This window comes from Malaya genurostris, chromosome 1 (genome assembly GCF_030247185.1).
Source record: "Malaya genurostris strain Urasoe2022 chromosome 1, Malgen_1.1, whole genome shotgun sequence".
Classification (NCBI taxonomy): Eukaryota; Metazoa; Arthropoda; class Insecta; order Diptera; family Culicidae; genus Malaya; species Malaya genurostris.
Genome location: NC_080570.1, coordinates 53,228,559 through 53,256,013, shown reverse-complemented (window position 1 = coordinate 53,256,013; position 27,455 = coordinate 53,228,559). Strand labels below are relative to the sequence as shown.

The following is a 27,455-nucleotide window of genomic DNA, read 5'->3' as shown; positions in this document are numbered from 1 at the left end:
CATTTCATCAACGATAACAACTCACTGATCTGTGAAACTAGCAGAAATTGCGTAATAGTCAGGAACATTTGAGAATTTGTGGAATGCATTTCTTGCATGCTTTACTCAAGGCATTTTTTATTTTCTGATTTAAGCTCACATAATTCCTCGCGCAATTTTTTTTTTTGGAAAATGTGTTTAATGTGGCGGCGACGCTATCGCTCTCGGGTATTATTATAACATATTTCAAGTATGTTGTGTGAACACAGTGAACCATTTAAGCCAACAACGAGAACATGCCATGACACGAAGCCACACAGATTGCAGTAGTAAACGAAAACAGAAGACACCGGGCATATCCTGGCAAAGCCTGAAACCACCGCGTTAACGACCATTCAAAGAGCAGACAGTTTCCTGCTGGCATGGCAAGAAAAGCCAAATACAACCGAAGCCTGATGGGGGCTTGCGGTTGTAAATCACTCGTCTAAGTTCCTTCTTCCGGAATTTACGGAGCCCGGCTCACCGATAAAGGTGGTGGGCCTCTGGTTTCTTTCAATTGTACACACTATTAGCACACGGTACCGGAACGAAACGTTACGTCCCGATACATACATAGATACATACATACATACATACATACATACATACACATACGTGATGCGTTCTCTACTGTTACCTGTTGTGTTGTTTATCTCGAAATAGGCATTATCTGTCATCTGGTACTCGGCGACCGTGGAGTCTGCATCTGTTGCTTGCATCGTCGTCAGGATGGTTCCGACCGGTTGCTCCTCGAGTACCTGAAACCGGTACCGTGGATCCGTCGGTGTCCAGGGTGGCACAAACAGCTGCGGAATGAAAAGAAGAGTGGCATCAGAATGATAGTTGTGGTTAAGTTGTATGATAAATTTAGACAGGACATCCTCTTGGTGGGGCAAAGGATCGACGGATTAGCACTGACAGCAATAAACGGTGAGTAATGATCAGGACCAGAATCGTTGACTCCCAACTAGAAAAAGGTAAGACGGACGGGAGGCCTCTATTTGCCTGTTTGTGTGTGTTTGTGCATGTTCAGGAACGAAGGAAACATAAATCTCGAAACAGGCTGGACGAGCATTGTTGTGTTCTGGTAGCTTTTCGTGCTTTCGTTCCGGATTGCCATTGAAAATCTTCCCGTAAAAGCATTTTGTAATCTCTTCTGCAGTGTGCATCACTTGACCGGATTGGGATGGAACGGGATGGGAATGGGTAAGTTAGCAGGCTCATCGGAAGCAGAGCACTCGGTCGCTAGGTCTTCCGAACGCCATACAGAACTGGCCTGTATAGAATCCAGCTTCTCTATACCGACACAAGAAACGAGCATAGACCATTAGAGAAAAGCTGCATTTACGAAGAAAGGATGTTCTCGGCTATTTTCGCAATTCATCATCAATACTTTAAAACGTGTGTTGGCTTTCTCGACGGACGCCAGGTTCTGGCTGTGGTTGTGCTACCTTCGCCCTCACCGAATGTTCCGTTTCCGAAAGTTTTGTCAGTATATGAGCACCGGCTTCCGGTCCGTACGTGCGAAGGTAATGACTTCTAATGGAGCAAATGACGACACGTTTTTCTGGTTTTATGGGACGGGAATAAATCATTGGGACGATTTACAGTAGCTTTTTTTTCTAAATAAGACATATTAGGCAATTAGTAAAGATTTAGACTCTTAGAATTGCTGAAATCTGTTTGTAGAATCATTAAAAAAAATCTGTAGAGCGAAAATGGCCATAGTTCGAACACTAAATGTCACATCTCGTTGGGTAAGCCCTCTATACGTGGGCTCTAGCATTAGCTACAATTGTTTTATATTCACTCGACATGCCGTTTTCACATAGTCATGTAAAAACGAAGTAACTATAACAATTGTTCAACTTATCAAACATTTTCCAAATGGCTGTCATAATTGGCATTGGGTACAATATGTGCCGAAATGACTCTATATCTCGAGTGAAGAAAAAAAATTAGTGAATGTATGCTGTCCGCAAGGCAAGAAATGATAAGCCGAATTGAAAATCTCACACTAAAAACTATTTTGGTGCCGAGTCCGCATAGTCTCGGCTGCCTCATGAAATTTTAGGTAAGTGTGTGCAGTTTTCTTCATTTTAAGAAAAATAATTAGAAACTTGCAAATAATTTGTACCAGATTTATCTGCTTGAAATGAACGCAAAACTTGCCGACATGAGAATATTATCATAAAAGTTATACGCATTATACGCAATGAAAAAATAATCAAATCAGATAATTTGTATTCGGTTTTCATCTCGCGAAAAAATGAACAGACCTGACATCACTTTTCAAAGATATTGAACGAAAAGTTAAGTTCATCATAGTTACTCTCATAGTTATATATTACCGCTTGAGCAACTTGTTTTTTGCAACTAAAACACATGGGCTCACCAAAATAATACCTACAGTGCGTATCACAAATGTCGGGTTCACTAAGATGAATGACTAAACTGTATTGTTGTTTAAGTCAACTAGTTTAATAAAAATAAAAACAACTATTTTGATAAAAATAAAAACAAAAAATTTCTCTTTGCAATATTTACATGTTTATATTTCCATTTATTTAGCTAAAATAAATCATTACGTTGGGTGAACCATTTTCTTTTCAACACACTGTTACCCTCGATGCCATAATGGAAAATATTGAAGAAAAATTCATCCCAAGATTTTTCAGATTAATTGAAACATCAATATGATTAAAATCGTCTGAAAAGGTGTATGAATGTTTAATAGCTTTCTAATACATATTTTGAACACTATTCCGATCATATCCTTTGAAAAGAATAGATTGTTATTTCCATAGAAATTGATGTGCAATCATCAAAACACGTACATTCAAAGGCGCTTGAAAATTTCATGCGAACGAAGACATGTTTCATCATAAAAATGCATTTTGTTGTCGATTTTATATTTACTAAAACATAAATGATCAATTGTACAATATGTAGTATTACCATTTATTTATGTGCAGAATATTTTTAAAGTTTAAAGTGTTTGTCTTACGAGCAGTTGTATAGAAAATCAAATGTGAAACATATTCATTAGAAATTATGTTTGCTATGTTTTTGTAAACATCAATTCAATTTTTGTTTACATTACGAAGTAGTTTCTATGAGTTTCACAATTGTTTTTTCGCCGCTGTTTTAATTGCTGCATTTGTAATGGTATCGATGCATGAGTTTTTGTATTAGTTGCACAATAATTGTGAATAAATGTTTGTAACAACGGAAGAACTTAAATAGATGTTGCACAACAAAGAAAAATTGCGCTTTTTCCATAACAGAACAGTCACCAGAATAGTAATATAAACTAAATTGATAAATTGCACAATCAGTAGAAAAATACAGGACAGCAACTTAACGTGCTACTTGGGGATATACCGGAAGTCGCCATATGAGATAATGAAGGGACTCCTTTTCCTGAACAAATAGATGGTGCTAGTTTTACTGCAGTCACCTTTTTCTTTTCAGTTTGAAATCTTTAAAAGACAACTGTTAAAATTTCATTATATTTTATTCATTAGTTTGTGATTAGTGTGTGGACAGCAACTGGTGAACCTTGTCCAAAGGGTCCGAAAGCACAACAATCGATTGGAAAGGTTATATATTCATCGAATGGAAATATCATTAACAGTGAATATTATACAGCGTAATTGGAGTGTTTGAAGGCTGCAATTACAAAGAAACGACCGCATATGGCAAAGAAACAAATTTCATCAAGACAACGCACCGTGTCACAAGTCAATCAAAACAATGGCAAAACTACATGAATTGAACTTCGAATTGCTCTTAGATCCACCATATTCGCCAGATTTAGCTCCCAGCGACTACTGGCTGTTCGATGATTGCGTTCCACTTGATGGAGATTACGTTGATGAATAAGTAAGTTTTGAACCAAAATAATCGTATTCTCTTTGTTAGGTCCAGGACTTTTCAGCCCATGTGTTATGTTTATTGTCGTGAATACGACTTACTTTACTATGGGGCGCCTTTTCAAAATTTACCCTCTGAGAGAGTGATAAGTATTTATCGTGAATATCTCTTGTTGTATCTAACGAATCAACATAATTTTTTCTACATGCCATCGGAAATATGATCACAATTTTATGATAAAATATTCAATAAATTTCAAATAATTCATAATTAAACTTTTCTGAAATGTTATGCATAAACGGGTATCAAAGAGGATAATTCATAAGACGCGTTTGCCTTTCTCGTATTTTTAAAGCTCATAGCTCAGTGATGTGTGAAAGGATTTATAAAGTATTAAAGAAAAAGCATTGAAGTATTTCAATAGTACACTATTGAAAAACCTGTCTCAACACCAGCCAATCAGAACGCGCTCTGAGGAAGAGAACAAAATATCTGCTGCTGTACAACAAATCGTTCGAGAAAATGTTCCGAACAGTGTTTAATATCGTAGTGAGTTACACAATTTGGTCCTTCTGAGAGGCAGGAATCTTGTCTGGCGAGCAAAAAACAAGCTTTTCACCGCGAGAGCTTCCGAGAAAAATTACAATCTACGGAAATGACACTACTGCTATCTGGCATCGCTGGGTGGAGAGCATTACACAAAATCAGCCGTTCTCATGGCTCTAAATGTTTTCTAAAGAACTATTAGGATTTGTTGTTCGCAAATCGAAGGGAAATATCCTCAGTTTAGTGCAAATCTAGAACAGTTTGGTTCGATTTGTGCACTTTTCGCTGTGTGAAATTCACAGTAATCTAGATCAAAAGAAGCCTTCTTTGTTTTTGCGAAAAATGTGGAAAAGGGGAATGCTTGAATAATTCATACAATTGATCAAGTAATTGATATTCGGAAGTGTTAAGGAACATGTCAGTTCTTTTCGTATTCACGACAACCAGTTATGTCTCTGACATTACCCACCCGCCACACATTCTTTTCACACATTTTTCTACCCTGAAAACGTACTGTGAATTCGTCGTGGTGTTATGTCATGTCGTCAATATTGTGTATCGTTAAGTCGGACCTTTTTTTACGTTGTTAAAAGTCGCTAATGAAAATTCTAACGGCTGGCAGTATTTTCGGATACAAGCCATGGACTAATTTTCGTCACGTCTTTCGTTGATGAACTTTCATATTTTCATTAGGCAAATTAAACACAAAGAAAAAAAAACGCAGCCGAAAATCAATATCATATAGTTCTTTTTTTATTGCTGATGCCGTTAAATCCCACGTAGAAATATAACAACCACAGCGTGAATCTACGTTGAAGTTTTATCCGATGGAAATAAGTGATCAAATGGCGAATACAACACTTAAAAGAAATGACATGCGAATACAACTATGAAATAAAAACTGAGAAAAAGTTATCACCGTAAAGACGGGACTCGAACGTAGCAGTAAATCCTGTTAGGGAGAATCGTTTTGCCAATCAAACTACTCTGTATGAGAAACATAGGAATTTGAAACAAGCTCAAAGCGACTTTACGTCTTAAAGAGACTCAAAGATATCATTAAAATTGACCTGTTACTACAACGCCTTGAAAATAGTACGATAATTTACAGATGTTCCGAAGAATTTCTACACGCTTCCGCTTGCTAAAATGATCAAGTCATATTTTGATTTTCGAAAAACTGAAAAAATCAAGGTGACTATTTTTGAGTCCTTCTATTGAAATGAAGTACAATACACTTCGTTTACTTTGTGCTATTCTTTGAAGTAAGCATTGTTGTTAACCACAGGACCAGCTCACTTATAATAAACAATGCGCATCTACCACGCATCGTTGAGTTTCTGGCAATAGGATTCAAAGTAAGTTAAAAACACCCAAACAAATTCTTCGTTGAATGTAATGTCTGTAATGCAAACTGAACGATCATGTATTTTCAATTTCAATTGCAAAGCGAAGCCTTGGTATTATATTTCTTTAGTGAAATTTTTGACTGAATGAACGGAAACTTATGTCGATTACTTTTGAAACAAGCCTTCCAGGCTTCCATGATTATTTTTCGTTTTTGTTCTAAACCCCTATTACTGAATTTTGCTCGTGAATGCTAAATTTGAACTGAAAAACGAAAAACTAAGCTATCCTACAGTACACGAAGCAAGCGTTGTCGCTTCCGTTCATCGGCCGAGCTTTACCTCAACGCAAAGTTTTAATTGTTCAATTATCCTTTTTCACAACCTCTAGCCGGGAAACAACTTTATCAATTTTGCCACCCCTTTGTCATCGTAAATCTTTTCGGTACACACAGCGACTGCCAGGCTGCCACGCCATTTCCGCCGGCCCTCGTTTGGTGCTCAATCCATCACAACTTCCATCCATCTGGAAAATGGCAAGACTACGACCAGCCGTTAAAGCTACTGCCTCTCTGTTTCCCTTTTCTAAACAGTTACACGATAAAATTGAATATATTAAAGCATGAAAAGCTTATTTTAATAAGTTTGCTGTTCTTGTGCTGCTACTTTAGTCCATGGCATCAAGGCCCACCGACAACCCGTTAATTGACTGAATTCTGCTTACTCTTAGTCTTGACGACGACGACGACGACGGCGACGCTGGTGGCACTCGATTCGAGTCGACTCGTTGTTCCGTCGTTACGTCGTGAAAGGCATATCGTGACAAGAGACGCTCGACTTGGGCTGAAATGTGCCGGATAGAAACAAACACTTGTGCATAAATTGAAAGGTTTGCCACATTTCCGTTCCGTGCCCAAGGCAAGTCAAGATTCATCAGCACTCGATATATCTATGTGTGTGTGTGTGTTTGTATGTACGTTTTCTATATAGACAGGGTCTTCTCGCTCGCAAACCCTTTGTCCGGTTGTTGGGTGCCGCATGTTGCCTTACCTTAGCAACTTGACCACCCTCCATCGTCGGCAGTCTTACTAAAGGCGAAGTTAGAAGCCGCTTTCAACCTTAGGAACAGAAGTTGTTTAGTTTAGCGCAAACGGGACGTGATTAAGCTTAGGTGTGTATTTTGTATTTTCTCCAAAGGAAAGCCATTTCAAGCAGACAGCACAAGATTGCGGAGAACTTGAATTGAAATGGTTCTCTGATTATAATATGAATGATATTTCGGATGAAGTTAGGGACTTAGTGCTTCAGGAGCTCGAGCTTTCGGTTCCAGTGCCAAACAGCAAATAGAGTAATTAGCAGTGTTTAGTTACAGTTTTGAATGAAAGCTTGTTCTGACAGTTTAAAGTATGTAACATTGACATTATCAAGACAATACAAGATCTAGTAAGAAGACACTATTTTTGGGAAGTTGAGCAACGATGAAACTGACAAAGTCAGATACTTAATTCCGGATTTTTGTGTTGAGACAGTAAAAGTGTCTTCAACTCAGCTTTTAGCATTTCTTTACTGTTAAAGAGAAACAGACCGAAAGGAAAAATAAAGGATCGCGGAACCACCAAACTTCTTCGTCGAAGAATCTAATCATCTTTTCTCTTATGAGAAAATACGACCAAACGAGTATCGTATCTAACATTATCTTCCATTGCAAATTATCGTTTGCATTTTTTACTGATGAAGAATATTTTCCACAAACATTCGATTATTTTCTGTTTCTTCTTTTTCTGCGCGAAAGCAAAAAAGAAAACCTCCTCGCAAATGACGTTTTGGTGGTACAAAACTCCACATTTACGAAACAATAAAACAATCTTTATATCGACGTCAACATTTCAAAAGGGCCTAAAATTAATTAAGATACATGATGCTTTTGCATCCTTCCTCTTTTTTCTTTTTTATATTCTCTTTTTCTGTCTTCCATCTTTCTTGGCTTGTATTCTCATCTCTTTTCATTTACACCCGAGCCTCCGTTTACGAACACATTTTTTTCACGTTACCTCTTTTTACGTAACTCTTTTTATGAAATAAATCCCAAATAACGTAATCTAATTTTACGAACCTACTTCGTAAAAAGAGGTTCTTACATGTAATGAAAAAGATTTTCAGCTCATTTATGTTCCATGAAAACTATTATAATATAGGTATTTTTAAAACGGATTTAAAGAGTACATTCCGGAAAATGTTGTTTGAGGTATTTTGGAAATCCAAGATGGCGACTTACGGTTCATTGATATTCTTTAAGAACCCTTACCCATGGACTGGGTTTGATGAGTAGATGTCAGAAAACAATGTTTGAGGTGGTTCTGAATTCCAAGCTGGCGATTTCCGTTGACGACTCTGAAAATATTTTTATTTTATGTGTTACACAAATCACAGCCTTTTTAGTGTACGTGATAAAATCTAGAAAAGTACTGTTACTTTGTTATAGTTTTCAGCACATATTGTTCAAATCTTCCGAAAATACTCGATTTGTAGGGGTTCTTAAAAAATATCAATAAACCGGAAGTCGTCATCATATACTATGTTCACACCGGCCGAAAATATCATGTTTTAACGATAGTAATATAAAGTTAAAACCGAACTGTTCACACTAAGAAAAATGGTTGTACCTATCTGCGTTGCCAAGTCATTTTTCCAAAAATCTGTATTCGGCGCAAAAATCTATCTGTATTATATCGGTATCAGAATCTCTTCTACAAAATAAGTAGAAAATGTCACCAAGAGGTGAGGTCCCACGACAACCTTTTCTCATGTCTATTCAAGCTAAAAACCAAAATCGGTACGTATCTGTGTTATCCGTGAATTATCGGTATTTTGGGAGTACATATCTCTATTGTGGTATAGAGGTCAAAAATCTGTATAAATACCGAGAAATCGGTATACCTGGCAACGTTGGTACCAGTTTTCAGTTTTGTTTTATTATGATTACATGGCTACTTTGATGTAAAACTGCCCTTGCTGAACAGATTGTCAATTGACATAGTCGAAAAGTGAAGGAAAATGCTAGCAGGGTTGTGCTTTACTGACAATTATATCATGTTATTTCGGGAAAACATGTTTTAATGTGACGTTTCTGAATATGAAATAACACAAAAGTAAAACATGTTATTTCGCATAAAACATGGAATCAGAGTTAAAACTTGTTTTAACTCATAGTATGAACATAGTAATAGAATTCTTCACAACTTCAAACATCGTTTTCTGACATCTACTCATCACATTTTTTTCACTTTTCACATCCGTTTCGAATATGACCATATGATGGGGGGTTTCCACAATCATTACACAAAACTTTTTTCGGAAGTAATACTATGTTCACACTATCAGAAAATAACACGTTTTAACGAAAGTAATATAAAGTTAAAACCGAACTGTTCACACTCGGATTACGTGTTATACACATGACATACTGTTTGTTATTGAAATTGATTAGAAACAAAGTGCAAACATGTCTATGTCACAGAAATAATGTTGTGCTGCGTTTTCTTTATTAATAAACGATTCAGTGCTCCAACTTTCCTGCTTTTCGATCCGTGATCTGATGCGAAAAAGATAACGTACATTGGCAACATTCGAAAAATGAGATATAAACCGTTTCTTTTTCTAGCTATGGAGGATATTACCTTTGACAGACTTGGACATCAGTAGGTAAAAATGAGTGTTTTTCTTTCAGTATCGCATTGTAATGGGCAAACTAAACTATGGAAGCTTTCACTACTAGTTCTCAATGGTCAGCATAATTCTACTGATACTAAGAATTTATGAACGTCGAAACTTGAAGCCTTATTTTTAAAACAACGATCAATCCCTACACGGAAAGACCGATATCAGCATTTTGGCGAAAAAATTAGTTGATTTTCTGATTTTAGTTAGTTATTTTTTGAGACAACTAAAAAAATCTTACTTTTGCTAATTTAGATTTTTTAATTCTAATTCCCTTGATAATAATAAAATATTTGTTGAAATGGCTATTTTTTTAGTTGAATTCATCAATTGTCATTTCTTAGCTAAGGCACACTTCATATCCATTCAACTAATTTTTTAGTTAAATTAGAGAAATAAAAAGTTATTTTCAATCATCATAAATGGTTGAATTGGTTTCTGCCAGTTGCAGCTATATGGCGCTCTGTCACCGAAATAACGCTAACACCGTAATGACTACTAGCCACTAGATGGCACAGTACTACCGAAAAAAATTTCAGTCGCCGTTGTCTTTTCTATATTGGCAGGTATAAAAACGATGTTGTATTGGAGAAAAGACATAAGCGAAACATAAACTTCTTTTTGAACATTTTTCTTTTAAATCGCTGTTTTCTTCATTCGACTTCGCGAAATCGACTCTCTCACTGAAAACTTTGAGCACTCGGAAAATAAAAACCGAATACAAGTAGTACATCGAACGGCGTGGCCCGGATGGTTGGAATATACAAAAACATCATTTGACATATACAATTAGAGTGCAACATTCAATTCACTGTTCCGCGTAAAAACATTATTACGCACAATCGCTTCAAATGCGCACAAATTCTGAATAAATACACTTTCCACTAACAGTTTACGTCATTTTTACATACCGGTTTAGAAATGTATATATGGATATATCGTGACACATGCGTAAAACATCTAAACAATTTGCAAGCCATTTCAACAAAACTGTCCCTTTTAGCTTTTTAATGGATTGTTTTATTTTGACACTTCTCGTGAATTTTGTGGCTAATAAACTTGTTAATAAAACCAATTTCATTTTTGTTTCCTTTGTGCTGTCCTTCAGTAATAATGGTGATAGATAAATAGAAACAAATTTTCTGATTTTAAAAACAAAATTAGTTGTCAATGAGAATTTCGTGTTGGATTGAAATATTACTGGTTTGTGTCCAGAATATTCGCCAACTAAACACATTCTCTAAAAATAAGAGTTTTTTTCAGCAAATAAATTCTTAATTTTAACTATTTTTATAGTTATTTTGGGAATTTTGTTGTTAAAATCAACTAATTCAAAAACAGTAATACGAATTAGGCGCAGAGCTAATTTCGGTCGTTCCGTGTAGACACACATTATAAAGTAATAAATAATATGTGTCGAACATTTAATTCAATACATGATTTTTATTTACAGAACCGAACTTTTTAATCGTACTAAAAATAAGAAACAAGCCAGGTACTTCTCCTAGCTATGGAAGATGCTACCTTTTCACGCTAATTGGCAACGTTTCGAAGGTTTATTGCTTCAAAACGTTGGCCATTTGAGAGAAATAAATGTTTTTGAGCAACAAATGACCAAAAAAGTCATCTCCTAATACAAAAAACAAAAATGGTTGTACCGGTTTCCAGTTTTGTTTTATTATGATTACATGGCTACTTTGATGGAAAACTGCTGTTGTTGAACAGCTTGTCAATTGACATAGTCGAAAAGTGAAGGAAAATGCTAGCAGGGTTGTGTTTACTCACGATTATATCATGTTATTTCGGGAAAACATGTTTTAATGTGACGATTATGAATATGAAATAATGCAAAAGTAAAACATGTTATTTCGCTCAAAACATGATATCGGAGTTAAAACACGTTTTAACTCATAGTGTGAACATAGTATAAGTTCCAACCAACGTAAACTTTTTTTACGAACCAAATTCCAAATAACGTTAATTTTTTTTTACGTACTACCTCCATTTACGCCCGTTTAGTTCGTAAATGGAGGTTTCGGTGTATTGTCTTAACTTCGTATTGGCTACTCTTGGCTACTCTTGGCTACTCTTGGCTACTCTTGGCTATTCTTGGCTATTCTTGGATACTCTTGGCTACTCTTTGCTACTCTTGGCTACTCTTGGCTACTCTTGGCTACTCTTGGCTACTTTTGGCTACTCGTGGTTTTTCTTGGATACTCTTGGCTACTCTTGGCTACTCTTGGCTACTCTTGGCTACTTTTGGCTACTCTTGGCTATTCTTGGCTACTCTTGGCTACTCTTGGCTACTCTTGGCTACTTTTGGCTACTCTTGGCTATTCTTGGCTACTCTTGGCTACTTTTGGCTACTTTTGGCTACTCTTGGCTACTCTTGGCTACTCTTGGCTACTCTTGGCTACTCTTGGCTACTCTTGGCTACTCTTGGCTACTCTTGGCTACTCTTGGCTACTCTTGGCTACTCTTGGCTACTCTTGGCTACTCTTGGCTACTCTTGGCTACTCTTGGCTACTCTTTGCTACTCTTGGCTACTCTTGGCTACTCTTGGCTACTCTTGGCTACTCTTGGCTACTCTTGGCTACTCTTGGCTACTCTTGGCTACTCTTGGCTACTCTTGGCTACTCTTGGCTACTCTTGGCTACTCTTGGCTACTCTTGGCTACTCTTGGCTACTCTTGGCTACTCTTGGCTACTCTTGTCTACTCTAGGCTGCTCTTGGCTACTCTTGGCTACTCTTGGCTACTTTTGGCTACTCTTGGCTACTCTTGGCTACTCTTGGCTACTCTTGGCTACTCTTGGCTACTCTTGGCTACTCTTGTCTACTCTAGGCTGCTCTTGGCTACTCTTGGCTACTCTTGGCTACTCTTGGCTACTCTTGGCTACTCTTGGCTACTCTTGGCTACTCTTGGCTACTCTTGGCTACTCTTGGCTACTCTTGGCTACTCTTGGCTACTCTTGGCTACTCTTGGCTACTCTTGGCTACTCTTGGCTACTCTTGGCTACTCTTTGCTACTCTTGACTACTCTTGGCTACTCTTGGCTACTCTTGGCTACTCTTGGCTACTCTTGGCTACTCTTGGCTACTCTTGGCTACTCTTGGCTACTCTTGGCTACTCTTGTCTACTCTAGGCTGCTCTTGGCTACTCTTGGCTACTCTTGGCTACTCTTGGCTACTCTTGGCTACTCTTGGCTACTCTTGGCTACTCTTGGCTACTCTTGTCTACTCTAGGCTTCTCTTGGCTACTCTTGGCTACTCTTGGCTGCTCTTGGCTACTCTTGGCTACTCTTGGCTGCTTTTGGCCACTGCTCTTTTCTATTCTTCTCAACTATTCTCTACTCTCCTCTACTCCTCTCTACTTATCTCTACTCATCTCTACTCTTCTCTACTCTTCTTTACTCTTCTCTACACTTCTCTTCTCTTCTCTTCTCTTCTCTTCTCTACTCTTCTCTACTCTTCTCTACTCTTCTCTACTCTTCTCTACTCTTCTCTACTCTTCTCTACTCTTCTCTACTCTTCTCTACTCTTCTCTACTCTTCTCTACTCTTCTCTACTCTTCTCTACTCTTCTCTACTCTTCTCTACTCTTCTCTACTCTTCTCTACACTTCTCTACTCTTCTCTACTCTTCTCTACTCTTCTCTACTCTTCTCTACTCTTCTCTACTCTTCTCTACTCTCCTCTACTCTTCTCTACTCTTCTCTACTCTTCTCTACTCTTCTCTACTCTACCCTACTTTTCTCTACTCTTCTTTACTCTTTTCTGCTCTTCTATACTCTACTCTTATCTATTCTTCTCTATTTCTATCTACTCCTGTTTTCTTTTCTCTTCTTTTATTATCTTCTCTCGTTTTCTCTATCTTCTATTGACCTATCTTGTTTTCTCTGGTTTTGTTTCCTTGTCATGCCTTATGGTATTGTTTTCTAGCCATGTCTTCTGATCTTGTCTTTTGGTCTTGTCTTCTAGGCTTGTCTTGATTTTTGTTATTTGGTTTTAATTGACGCATAATGTTTACTATATCGATTTTGATTGGTGCTTTTTGGCAAGAATTTACTGAGAGAGATGAAAGATATGAAATAAAAAGACGGATAGGTGTTCTAGATTGAATCAGTTATAAATGTAGAACGGAAAAGCTAGCCTAGACAGGCTGGTCTGGTCTTGTCTTCTGGTGTTGTCTTCTGGTGTTGTCTTATGGTCTTGCCTTCTGGTCTTGTTTTCTGGTCTTGTCTTCTGGTCTTGTGTTCTGATCTTGTCTTCTGGTCTTGTCTTCTGGTCTTGTCTTTGGTCTTGTTTTCTAGTCATGTCTTCTGGTCTTGTTTTCTAGTCTTGAACTCTAGTCTTGTCCTATGGTATTGTCTTCTGGTCTTGTCTTCTGGTCTTGTCTTCAGTTCCTGTCGTCTGGTTTTGTCTTTTGGTCTTGTCTTCTGGTCTTGTCTTCTGATTTTATCTTCTGGTCTTGTCTTCAGGTCTTTTCTTCTTGTCTTGTTCTCTAGTCTTATCTTCTGGTTTCGTCATCTGGTCTTGTGTTTTGGTCTTGTTTTCTAGTCAAGCCTTCTGGTCTAATTTTCTAGTATTGAACTCTAGTCTTGCCTTCTGGTGTTGTCTTCTGTTGATGTCTTCTGGTCTTACCTTCTTGTCTTGCCTTCTGGTATTGTCTTCTGGTCTAGTTTTCTAGTCTTGTCTTCTGGTCTTGTCTTCTCATCTTGCCTACTGGCCTGACTTTCTGGCTTTATCTTCTGGATTTGCTTTCTGGTTTTGTCTTCTAGTCTTGGCTTCTGGTCTTGTCTATTTCTTTATATCTTCGTTGAGAACAGATAATCTTGTTGAAGGTTGAAGGAAAAACAATAGCTTTTGATACCCACGATGAAAATCTATCCTGAAAAGTATCGGAATCGTTGAATTTGGCTAAATCTATAGCGGTCAGTAGTATCCTTTTTAAGGGAAGGCAACTATTGTCGTACACTCGGTTTTCGAAATCGTCATCTACGCGACGGCCATCGTTCTAATTGTGTCAGTAATCAGCTAAACCGGACACTAGAACAGAACCTAATCACTGAAACAGAGCTCGGAAGCAATATAAACAGATTTTTGCGACATTCCCCGGATGCATGGTCCACAGAGAAACAAAAAAAAAGATGTTTATTTTAGTTAACAAATATCTGATTTGGCAGGCAATCAGTAGCTCCGGACAAGAATCTCACATTTTTGTAACAAATCAGTTTTGAGCTATTGTCGTGAATACGACTTACTTTACTATGGGGTGCCTTTTCAAAATTTACCCTCTGAGAGAGTGATAAGTTTTTGATCGTGAATATCTCTTGTTGTATCTAACGAATCAACATAATTTTTGCTACATGCCATCGGAAATATGATTACAATTTTATGATAAAATTTTCAGTTGTGTGACATAATCTCAAATAATTCAAAATTGAACTTTTCTGAAATGTTTGATATGAACGAGTATCAAAGAGGATAATTCATAACCTTAACCTTTCTCGTATTTTCAAAGGTCATAGCTCAGTGATATGTGAAAGAATTTATATAATCTAACTACCAATAAAATCGAAATTTTTCATCTTAAACTGGTATAGCAAAAGCATTGAAGTATTTCAATAGTACACTATTGAAAAATCTGTCTCATTTTTCCCATGACAACACCAGCCAATCAGAACGCGTGCTGAGGAAGAGAACAAAATGTCTGCTGCTGTACAACAAATCGTTCGAGAAAAATGTTCCGAACAGTGCTTAATATCGCAGTGAGTTTCACAATTTGGTCCTTCTGAAAGGCAGGAATGAATCCCGTACAGCATCCTGATAGTTTCTTTCAATGGAATGCAAATCCGAAATGAAATAATCGATTTTAAAATTCCATATGCTCCTATTTTTATAACCGCCAGGACCGCCCATCAGTGAAAAAGCTACAGACGAAGTCACGTAAAAAGAAAGCTTTTAACAAAAATTGGATCAGTTTGGATTCTATCGCCACTGCGAGCAGATGTATTTTGTGTCGTTTGCAAAGCTAGTTACGTCACAGCTGCCAGTCATTTGCATTAGTAAAAAAACAACGGTGGAGAGCATTACACAAAATCAGTCGTTCTAATGGCTCTAAAAGTTTTCTAAAGAACTATTAGGATTTGTTGTTCACAAAACGAAGGTAAATATCCTCAATTTAGTGCAAATCTAGAACAGCTTGGTAAGATTTGTGTACTTTTAGCTGTGTGAAATTCACAGTAATCGAGATCAAGTGAAGCCTTCTTTGTTTTGCGAAAAATGTTCCAGAGTTTAATATCGTAGAGAATTACGCAATTTGACCCTTCTGAATGCTAGAAACGAATCCCTACAGCATATTGATAGTTTATTTCAATAAATTATGCAAATCCGAAATGAAATAAACGACATCCACGAAATGAAATAAACGACATGAAATCACGACATCCAGTTATGTCTCTGACATTACCCACCCGCTTTTTATTACTACTTTTCATTGAAAAGGATCCGAATTTTACTGTTAAAGAGGCAATTGTCAATTCGAAACTCAAAAAATACTAATTGATATTTTATACTGAACTTCATTTATCATATTAACTTTATTATTTATTTTAACTACCCATTGACTGTATTCCATCAAAACAATCCCAAAATCAAGTTGTTTCGTTATACCCTGATATTAGATGAATACAGCTTTAAAAGACTCATTTCAATCAAGATTATAAGGTGCTGCAAATCTACTCCTAATTCCATCTGGTTGCCATCCCACCTATACCAGAAATTTACCGAAATTAGCAAGCTAACTAACGCTTTGATCTAACATGAAATCATTGAGAATACACCTTCGTGATTTTCAATCATTCAAAACGTTTCATTATTCATTAACATTCATATCGAACAGATTCGGAGCGTACATGAATAATCTGACGCATTAACAGTTAATTCTGCGAAATCTACCGCTGCCCCACGTGGCTTCACGATCCAATAATGCGAACTGTCATACGCAAACATTTCACACAGCACAGTCAGGATACGATTTGTTTAGGGTAGACTGAGCAAAGGTAGACTGAAAACGTAAACGATTACTTTCACTTGGAAATAAATTTCTAACAACAATTTTCTACATTCGTAACCGAATGTTCGAAGTGAGCACACGCGTTTTTTTAACAATCGACATCGGTAAGACGAAGGTGCCTATCACAGCAGAGGCTGTAGTATAGGCATTAAATAAAAGTGATAAAAAGTAGCATCCCCGCAAGTGAGTTCTGTCTGTGCACCGGTTTTGTATCGGTATCGACAGTAGACGCTATTGTGCTATCCTCGGGCAGCAGTTATTTCTATTGTTTGCTACCCGCATCGCAGCAGCCAAATCCTGAGTCAAGGTCACGCTGAAGCACAACGAAGGAGTGAAGGAGCAACTCACCTAACAGCTTACCGTGACATACTGTTAAGTATTTTCTCAAACTTTTTCTTTCAACTTTTACTATTCATATATTTTCTTTTCATTTTATTTCTTTCTTTCTCATTTCAAGTGCGGGAGACTTCTTTACTCCCGCACTTTAAATATGAATATTGATGACAGTGGGGGTGTCTCGGAGGAGGGCGAAGCTGAACGAATGAACGAAGAACATTTAGAGGCTGAGTTTGCTTCCGAGATGCCATCTACCCCTCCTATACCATCTCCCCCTCCGATACCATCTCCCTCTCCAATGCCATCTCCCTCTCCGATGCCTCCATCTCCCTCTAAGATATTGCCTGCTCGCCAAAAAGTTTACCAAGACGATGGCTCGGGGGGTCCGTGGGTGGTATACTTCCGGCCCAAATTAAAGTCTCTCAGAGTTTTAAATATTGCTCGGGACCTGGAAAAACATTTCTCGGCAATAAAAACAATAGATAAGGTTTCGCCAAACAAGTTACGCGTTGTTGTGTCCGACCTGAAGCAAGCAAACGAGATTGCTACCAGCGAGTTGTTCACGAAGGAGTACCGCGTGTACGTCCCGTCTCATGTGGTGGAGATCGACGGTGTGGTCCGTGACGAAAGTCTGACAATCGAAGATCTGATGAAGGACGGGGTAGGCCGTTTCAAAAACCCCGACCTTCAACCAGTGAAAATTTTGGAGTGCAAGCAATTGCACTCCAAATCGATAGATGGTAAATTTTACCAATCGGACTCATTTCGCGTGACTTTTGCCGGATCTGCACTTCCAAATTATTTGGTAGTGAGTGGAGTTCGTCTACCTGTTCGGCTGTATGTACCGCGGGTAATGCATTGTACAAGCTGCAAACAGCTAGGTCATACGGCAACCTATTGTTGCAACAAACTGCGATGCGGCAAATGCGGAGAGGCCCATGAGGACGATCTCTGCAGAAGAGCAGTGGAAAAGTGTTGCTACTGCGGGGAGAATCCTCATGATCTTTCGGTGTGCCCTACGTACATACAGCGTGCGGAGAAATTGAAGCGATCCGTGAAAGAACGTTCCAAACGTTCTTATGCGGAAATCTTAAAAAGAACCACTCCATCGACCCCTGAGAACCCGTTTGCAATCTTGCCAGTTGAAGAGGATACCTCTGACGACCCAGGCGAAGGACCTTCCTACACACAGGTTGAAGGAAGCAGGAAAAGACAAAATCTGGCTTCTCCCAAGCTTCCTCGTAAAGGCCTCAGACTGTCCTCTTCGTCACAAAAGAACCAAACGGAAACAAAAAGTGCTGACTCAAAACCGAAGCAAACACCTCCTGGGTTCAAAAAACTTAGGGATGATAAGGAGTACCCAGCACTTCCTGGGGCATCAAAAAACCCGAATGACCCCAAAGCACAACCAGAAAATCCAACAAACGCTGGATTATTGAAATTTTCTGATATCGTGGACTGGATATTAACAGCCTTCAATATTACTGATCCTCTGAAAAGCTTCCTAACTGCTCTACTGCCAACAGTAAGGACATTTTTAAAACAGTTGACTGAACAATGGCCCCTCCTTGCAGCGATCGTATCTTTTGATGGATAATTTACCACTGAGAATCGAAGATATGATCATTGTGCTTCAGTGGAATTGCAGAAGTATCATCCCAAAACTTGATTCTTTCAAACACTTAATACATACTCATAATTGCGATGTATTCTCCTTGAGTGAAACTTGGCTTACTTCTAACATCAACCTCGACTTCCATAATTTTAACATAATCCGCCTGGACCGAGAAGACTCTTATGGAGGGGTACTTTTAGGGATTAAAAAGTGCTATTCATTTTATCGTATTAACCTCCCCTCGACACCGGGAATTGAAGTTGTTGCTTGCCAAATTAATATTAAAGGCAAAGATCTATGTATAGCTTCTATCTACATTCCTCCCAGAGTCTCGATAGGGCATCGTCGGCTTGCAGACATCATAGAACTTCTTCCTTCACCGCGGCTGGTTTTAGGGGACTTTAACTCGCATGGTACAGGATGGGGCTGCTTATATGATGATAATCGTTCTTCGTTAATCCAAGATCTGTGTGACAACTTCAATTTGACAATTCTAAACACGGGAGAAATGACACGGAACCCTAGACCGCCAGCACAACCAAGTACGCTGGATTTATCCCTTTGCTCGACTTCGCTACAGTTAGATTGCAAGTGGAAGGTAATCTGTGATCCTCACGGTAGCGATCACTTGCCGATCATAGTTTCTATCACCAACCGTGGAAGACCATCGGAAACAATCAATGTTTCGTACGATTTCACACGAAACATTGATTGGAAACGTTACGCGAGCTCGATGTCTGAGAAACTAGAAACATCACAGGAGCTTCCTCCGGAGGAAGAGTATACATTTTTGGCTGGCTTGATTCTTGACACCGCAATTCAAGCTCAGACGAAACGAGTACCTAGCGCGCAAACTAGTATGCGTTCTCCCAACCCATGTTGGGACAAAGAGTGCTCAGAGCTGAAAACGAAAAAAGCTTCAGCCTTCATCTCGTTTGGAAGGAACGGAACTCCAGATAATTATCGGAAATACGCGGCGTTAGAATTTCAAATGAAAAGTCTGATTAAAGCTAAGAAACGCGGTTACTGGCGAAGGTTTGTTGACGGATTAACGAGAGAAACAGCAATGAGCACTCTTTGGAATACGGCCCGTCGCATGCGCAATCGAAATCACGCGAACGAAAGCGAGGAATATTCTAACCGCTGGATATTTGATTTCGCTAAGAAAGTATGTCCTGATTCTGTTCCGGAACAGAAGATATCCCGCGTCGCGACATTGAATACAAACGAAACACCGTTTTCGATGGTAGAGTGCTCACTTGCGCTCTTGTCGTGAAACAATAGAGCCCCGGGGTTAGACAGAATTAAATTCAACTTGTTGAAAAATCTGCCCGACTCTGCCAAACGGCGCTTGTTGAATTTATTCAACAAGTTCCTCGAGGGTAATATTGTCCCACACGAATGGAGAGAAGTGAGAGTTATTACTATTCAAAAACCTGGAAAACCAGCCTCCGATCACAATTCGTATCGGCCGATTGCTATGCTTTCCTGTATTCGGAAATTGTTGGAGAAAATGATTCTCTTCCGTCTAGACAATTGGGTCGAAACAAATGGATTGCTTTCAGGTACACAATTTGGGTTCCGCAGGGGCAAAGGAACGAACGATTGTCTAGCGTTGCTCTCAACAGAAATTCAAATGGCATTTGCTCGTAAAGAACAAATGGCATCAGTTTTCCTCGACATCAAGGGGGCATTCGATTCAGTTTCCATTAACGTTCTATCTGAGAAGTTGCATCAGCATGGTCTTTCACCAGTTTTGAACAACTTTTTATATAATCTATTGTCCGAGAAACACATGCATTTTGAGCATGGTGATTTGACGACAAAGCGATTCAGTTACATGGGTCTTCCTCAGGGCTCATGCTTAAGCCCCCTTTTATACAACTTTTACGTAAATAACATTGATGAATGTATCAACACATCTTGCACGCTAAGACAACTTGCCGACGACAGTGTTGTGTCTATTATAGGACCCAAAGCTGCCGATCTCCAAGGACCATTGCAAGATACCCTCGACAACTTGTCGACATGGGCTTTTCAAATGGGTATCGAGTTCTCTACGGAGAAAACTGAGCTGGTTGTATTTTCAAGGAAGCGAGAACCTGCGCAACTACAGCTTCAACTAGGGGGTGAAACCATAGCTCAGGTTTTCACATTTAAATATCTCGGGGTCTGGTTCGATTCCAAAGGTACCTGGGGATGTCACATTAGGTATTTGAAACGAAAATGCCTACAGAGAATCAATTTCCTTCGTACAATAACCGGAACTTGGTGGGGCTCTCACCCAGGAGACCTGATCAGGTTGTACAAAACGACGATATTGTCAGTAATGGAATATGGATGTTTCTGTTTCCGCTCCGCTACGAATATTCATTTCATTAAACTGGAAAGAATTCAGTATCGTTGTTTACGTATTGCCTTGGGTTGCATGCAATCAACCCATACGATGAGTCTTGAAGTGCTGGCGGGCGTCTTACCGTTGAAAAACAGGTTCTGGGATCTCTCATATCGACTGCTAATCCGATGCGACATTTTGAATCCGATGGTGATAGAAAACTTTGAAAAGCTCGTCGAGCTTAATTCACAAACCCGTTTTATGTCCTTGTATTTTGACTACATGGCTCAGAATATAAATCCTTCTTCGTTTGTTCCCAATCGTGTTCATTTTGTGGATACTTCTAATTCTACTGTGCTTTTCGACACATCCATGAAAGAAGAAATTTGTGGAATCCCGGATCCTGTACGCCCTCAAGAGATCCCAAAAATTTTTAATAATAAATTTAAAGAAGTCGACTGTAATAAAATGTTTTACACTGACGGATCATATCTAGACGGGTCCACTGGCTTCGGTATATTCAATGTAAATTTCACCGCTTCCTATAAACTCAGTGATCCAGCTTCAGTTTACGTCGCAGAACTAGCTGCAATTCAGTATACCCTTGAGATCATCGACACTCTGCCCACAGATCACTACTTCATTGTATCGGACAGTCTCAGTTCCATTGAGGCTCTCCGTTCAGTGAAGCCTGGAAAGCACTCACCGTATTTCCTGGGGAAAATACGGGAACAATTGAGTGCTTTATCTGCAAAATCATACCAGATTACCTTGGTTTGGGTCCCCTCACATTGTTCCATACGGGGCAATGAGAGGGCGGACTCGTTAGCCAAGGTGGGCGCACTAGAAGGTGATATCTATGAAAGACCAATCTGCTTCAATGAATTTTTCAGTTGCTGTCGTCAGAAAACTCTAGCTAGCTGGCAGAATACATGGAATAGTGGAACTCTGGGACGATGGTTACACTCAATAATCCCACAGGTATCGACGAAAGCTTGGTTCCGGGGGTTAGACGTGAGCCGAGACTTTATTCGTGTAATGTCAAGGCTCATGTCTAATCATTATATGTTCAGCGCGCATCTCCGTCGTGTGGGGCTCGCTGAGAGTGGTGTCTGCGTTTGCGGTGAGGGTTATCATGACATCGAACATGTTGTTTGGACATGTGTCGAGTATTGTGATGCCAGGTCCCAACTCATAGGTTCCCTTCGGGCCCGAGGTATACCACCCTTCGTACCAGTCCGCGACGTCTTGGCAACTCGAAATCTTCCTTATATGACTCTCATCTATAACTTCTTGAAAACTATCAATGCTCAAATTTAGTGCTCTCCCTATCTCTTTCTCGTCTACAGCTCTACCGCACTCTTCTTTACGTTGCTGGAAGTATGGCCTGTGTAAACGATGCTTCGGAGCATGCACCTGCCTTGAACTGACTGAGTTGCTGGAAGCTACCCAAAAACGTCACATCAACGTCAGAACACACCAACGAAGCATCCCAATCCAGAATAATCTCTTCATTGCTACAAGCTGAAAAACATGAAGATTCATCGAACGCAAAATGTGTCTAAAAGATGTATGCCACAAACCAATGATGTATTCAAATTTCAATTCAATACTGTGTAGGTCCCACCCTCCCTATGTCCCCTTACTAACTGGGGAGTATGCCGCCCCGTAATACGGCATCCCTTTCTCTCTCCCTAACAACAAGACAATCGGCCACGTTAAGCTAAAGCAAATGAGCCTAATAAAAATTTTATTTGAAAAAAAAAAAAAAACAATTTTCTAGTATAAAATTAATATAATAAATCGAAATTTCAAAAAGATTCTGTATAATACTCAAAACTGAAGGGAACAAAATAGGGGTAATTCTAACACAAATCTTGGTTGAAAAATTTCCCATAAAAAAGTGACCAAACATACTATCAATCAACTTCAGCTTCAAGCGAACCATGGTTAAACTTGCCCCGGACAACCTCCTTTACGTAATCAATCGCTTGCTCCGTTTAATCCGTCGGCAGAATCTATAGCAACGTGAAAACTATCATCTTCGAGGATAAGGCAAAATCGACTTGAACGGAAAATGAATGAAAAGCTTCCATCAACTCAGGCAGGGCACGGTGGTTGTTAGCTTCAAGCCGCCCCTCGGCAGATTCGGCAGCTGTAACTAAACGAATTTCGCGTCAACTCCTTCTGGCATACAATTTGCATAAATGATAAGGTAATTAGCAGTGTTTAACAGGCGAACTTCCCGGCGCACTTTTGCCTTGGGAATCGATTGGAGTGAAGGCTCGGCGTTTGTGCCGAATTTCCGTGTTGTCTAGTTTTTGACTATGTATATGAATATTCGACTAAATTGGCTTTCCTTGGCTAGAGACAGGGATTACTTTTGTCATTTTAATAATCGTTTATTACATACAATTTCTTGTATACGATTAAGTAGATTCATAACAACCATGACTATTTTTAGAAGGGCATTCAGAGCTTTAGAAGTTCCCACTGGAAACATTTCCTATTCTGGCATTCACTGAGATTTGGAGCTCGGCATGGAAACTGAAATTTACAAAAACCGATTGAAGCAGTAAATTTTACCACGATTTCAAGAATTGCTGATGAACTTCGAGATATTCTAAGAGATACTAAGACGCTGAGTTTAGAATAGAAGCATTGCTGGCAGGGTTTCAACGATTTCAAAAACATAACAGAGTTCTAGCTTTTCGCCTTATTCAAGCAGCATCGAATCTATCCTTTTCCATATTTTGAAGGGACTAAAAACACATTTGAAAAACCTAATGGCCACAAAACATAGTTAAAAAAATACTTTCAGCACTAAAATGGCTTTCATTATTTAAAAAGGATTTTGGATATCCGCCGATTTCGAAAAACCAAGTATAAATGCATTTTGCTAGATTTGGTTGTTTTTTTCGAGAGTAGTTTAACCATGTAACACGGTTGCTTAATGTCAAATCAAGATTTGAGAAACTTGTTTGTTCGAGTCCTTCATCTGAACAATACGATTCTTCATTTCTTATTATTCGTCTATCTTCTTCAAAGTGATTTTTGTTTGATATACAGAGTGGGCCATTTTAAGTGTAAACATCGGGCAACCCAATAACTTTGGACAGAACAACGGAAACTGTTCGTGAATGAGTTGAATAGCAACTGGTTTCAACAGGACGGAGCAACATGCCATACAGCTCGACTAACAATCAATTTGTTACAATCATTGTTCCTCGGACGAGTCATATCGAAAAACGATGATTTTGACTGACCTCTAGACCCAATTCGGCACCACCGTACTTTTTTTGTGGTGCTATTTCGAATCCAAGGTATACGCTGATAATCCAAGAACCATAGACAATAAATGACGTGAAATCGCCGCCATATCGACCGATACATTGGCCAAAACGATGGAGAACGCCGAAAAAAGGGCACGTTTTGTACTCAAGTCTAAAGATGACCAATTACGTGATATCATTTTCAAAAAATTGCTGCAAATATCTCTCGAACCAAAATATATTATAATCGAAATGAAAATATTTTTTTTCATATATTTTTTTCAGAATGGCCCACCCTGTAGATAAAAGAACTTTCGTGTGAAGGAATATGTTGAAATTAATCGAAGGTCTTTAATGAAAGAATTTTGAGTTAGTTTAATATCTTCTAATCCGTTGAACTGTTCCACAAATTGTGCTACATGTATTATGTGCGAGAGCCCCAAACACAACTAGGCGCAACATTATTTATCCTCTGTCATTTATCTAAGCTTTCGTTTTGATATCAATTTAATTAGGCCACTTGTCATAAGTGTGTGGGAAACTTATAAATGTTGAATTTTTAGGGCATAAAGGGACTCCATGAAAAACTCGACTTTTTCAAACTTAAATCGATAGATAAGTAAGAACTTATTTGCAAATTTTCATAGTCGTAATTAATTCTTTGAGTTTACATTTTTCGGAACACAGGAGAACATGAGCCTCTAAACTGCATGTAAAAGGCTATAGACTAGTAAGTATGTAAAATTTCCCCTCAAAGAGAACTCCGCGGCCATCAAAACTCGACTAGAACCTCTGATAAATAATAATTGTAAAATAACACATTGTAATTTACAAATACCTTCCCTCCCCCTCTCCCCATGATTTCACACCCACCTCACTTTTGGATACAAACCCGGTGAACGACCAAAATTAGGTTAAAGTCGGGTATAAATAAACGATATAAAACAAAAACAATTATTGAGTCGTTTTCGTACTTTTAAAAATTTAAATTACCACAATATTTTATTTTTTATAAAAAAAAATAGCAATCAATCATACGTTTCCATTGAAGTTCTTTTAGAAGGAAACGCATGGTGCCTAATTGTAGTAGTTATGCATCATGTATAAAATTCTAATACAACTTTAATGGAGACGCATTGTTGATTTTTAATTTTCTTTAGAAAAACTCAAATAATAATAATCAGCTATAGCAGGACCGAAAAAGTTTAATATTTTTAATGATTTGTTTTAAGTCTTATTAAGATGTAGAGCCGTCTTGAGCTAGTCCATAAGCAGCAAAAGAAACAAAAACAAAAATCTCGAATCAGTTTCCGACGGCCAATCAGAATAGCGAAGATAGACTTGTGACGCGGTGTGTGTTTGTTTTCTGTTGGATGGGTTTCCATAGAGAAAGGACTATAACTGAACGCTGTGGTGGCCAAGCAAAGCGAAACATGCTTAGTTCTTCTAGTCAATTGGGTGTTTTCATATGCAGGGTAGTTCAATTGGTAACACAATTCCCCTGGTTAGGTCCCGTCTTTGCGGTAATTTTTTTTCATTACACAGTTGCATTCGCATGTAATTTTCCCAATTTGTTTTTCCTGTTAGGTGCAGATCAATTTGCAAATTTATATTGTGAAGTTGCGATTGGATGCGCACCAAAATAACTTAACTTAACTTAACGAACGAAGCTCGTCGCGAACAACCACAACACAACAGAGCGAAACAATGGTGTTGAATGGAGACAAAGCCTGTTCAACGCCGTTTATGAAGAACCTTGAAACCGCCGCTATCTCAAAGAAATGAAAGATCGCGATTGGACAATAGTTGTTTTTGTTTCGATGAAGCAATGTCTGTGTGTGTTACCGCTTACGTTTTATTCAGTTTGACTGCCAGAAAATGCCATTTAATTTGTAATTTTGTATTCCCATTAGTCTTCCCTTTCCTAGCTGTTGTGATAGCAAATTATTTTAATTTAATCTTGGAGAACGCAATAATGGATAAAATTTGATTTTTCCATTTTCTGCAATACATTCAATATATCCCCTAAACATAGCGTAGGTATTTCATTAGGATTTTAAGCGCTTGGCAAATCTAACTTATGAGAAATTCCAGAAACGATTTAAAAGTCACTAGACTTCACATACTCCGATTTGTATGGAACTTTACACATGTGTTCCGTATGGCGAACCCCTGGTTTTGCACGATCGGAAAGATCAATTTGAATCAAGACTGATTTTTTAATGTAAAAATAATATACAATGAAATGTTTTTTTGCCGGAATCTAAAGCTTGAAGTCATTCTGAAATTCAAATGGCGACTTCCGGTTCATTGATATTCTTTGAAAACCCTTACAAAATGGGTATTTTCGAAACTGATATAATGAGGAGATGTTATAAAACGACATTAAGGTCTGAGGACAGAGGGTCGCGTGTTGAGTTTTAAATCGACCACGTGGCTCGCTCAATTCCCTTTGCGCATCGTATTTATCTTGTACTCTCTCGTGTATGAGCAAACTATACCGGGTTGCCAGCAAACATTTTATTATTTTGATGATAAGTTTTATCACATAAATCTATCGTATGGGTTGGACATTACATGGATTCCAATGAATAATGAAAAAATATTCAACTTTCACAAAGATCGAATGCGAAACAATAAATGTGTTTATATACAATAAAACGTCTGTGTGTTCGCTGACTTTGTTTCACAGAAAAATATAAGACTTTATTTTATCGCAATAACATATGTGTTTTTTATGCACTAATCGCATTTAAACTAAATTATCTAGACTTTTTTCTACATTCTGCACCGTTTCCAAGAAAATTTAATTTGAAACGGGAAAATAGCAAAAAAAAACAACCACTTTACGGTACTGTCCTCAGCCCTTAAATGTCGTTTCGAAATCTAAAGTGGAGACGTTCGGTTTATTGATAGCTCTTGTAAACCATTACATTGTTTATGGTATTTTCAGAACGGGTTTGAATTGCATGTGGCGAAAAACGATTTTCGTACTTATTTCATAATGTGGGATAGCAACTCCCGGATTATCAATATTTTTAAAACCGTTTATGCATGGATATTTTTTGAAAACTCTTACAATATGATTATTTTAGGATTTGATTCCTTGTATGAAACGAAAATGATGTCGTTTCTTTCAATCCAAATATTCATGTTTTTGAAAAGAATTATGCTAGTACAACTGAAAAACACTGCTTTCCGTCAAAATATGCACACTTCTTTCTGAAAATATGCCTACCGTAAGAGCTTCCAATGACTATCGGTCAACCAGAAGTTGTCATCTAGGTTTTTGAAACGACCCAAAACATCGGATTACGGCATC

The 27,455-nt window shown here is 38.3% G+C and overlaps 1 protein-coding gene across 5 annotated transcripts in view; it reads right to left on the bottom strand.

Annotated features, from left to right (window-relative positions):
* The window catches only part of LOC131439540 (cadherin-87A), a 764,232-nt gene that overhangs the window by 42,291 nt on the left and 694,486 nt on the right, over positions 1–27,455 (bottom strand). For all 5 annotated transcript variants that reach the window (XM_058610700.1, XM_058610709.1, XM_058610716.1 and 2 more), the window contains one exon: positions 656–824. In XM_058610700.1, the coding sequence (XP_058466683.1) occupies positions 656–824 (169 nt within the window). The remainder of the gene's footprint in view (positions 1–655; positions 825–27,455) is intronic.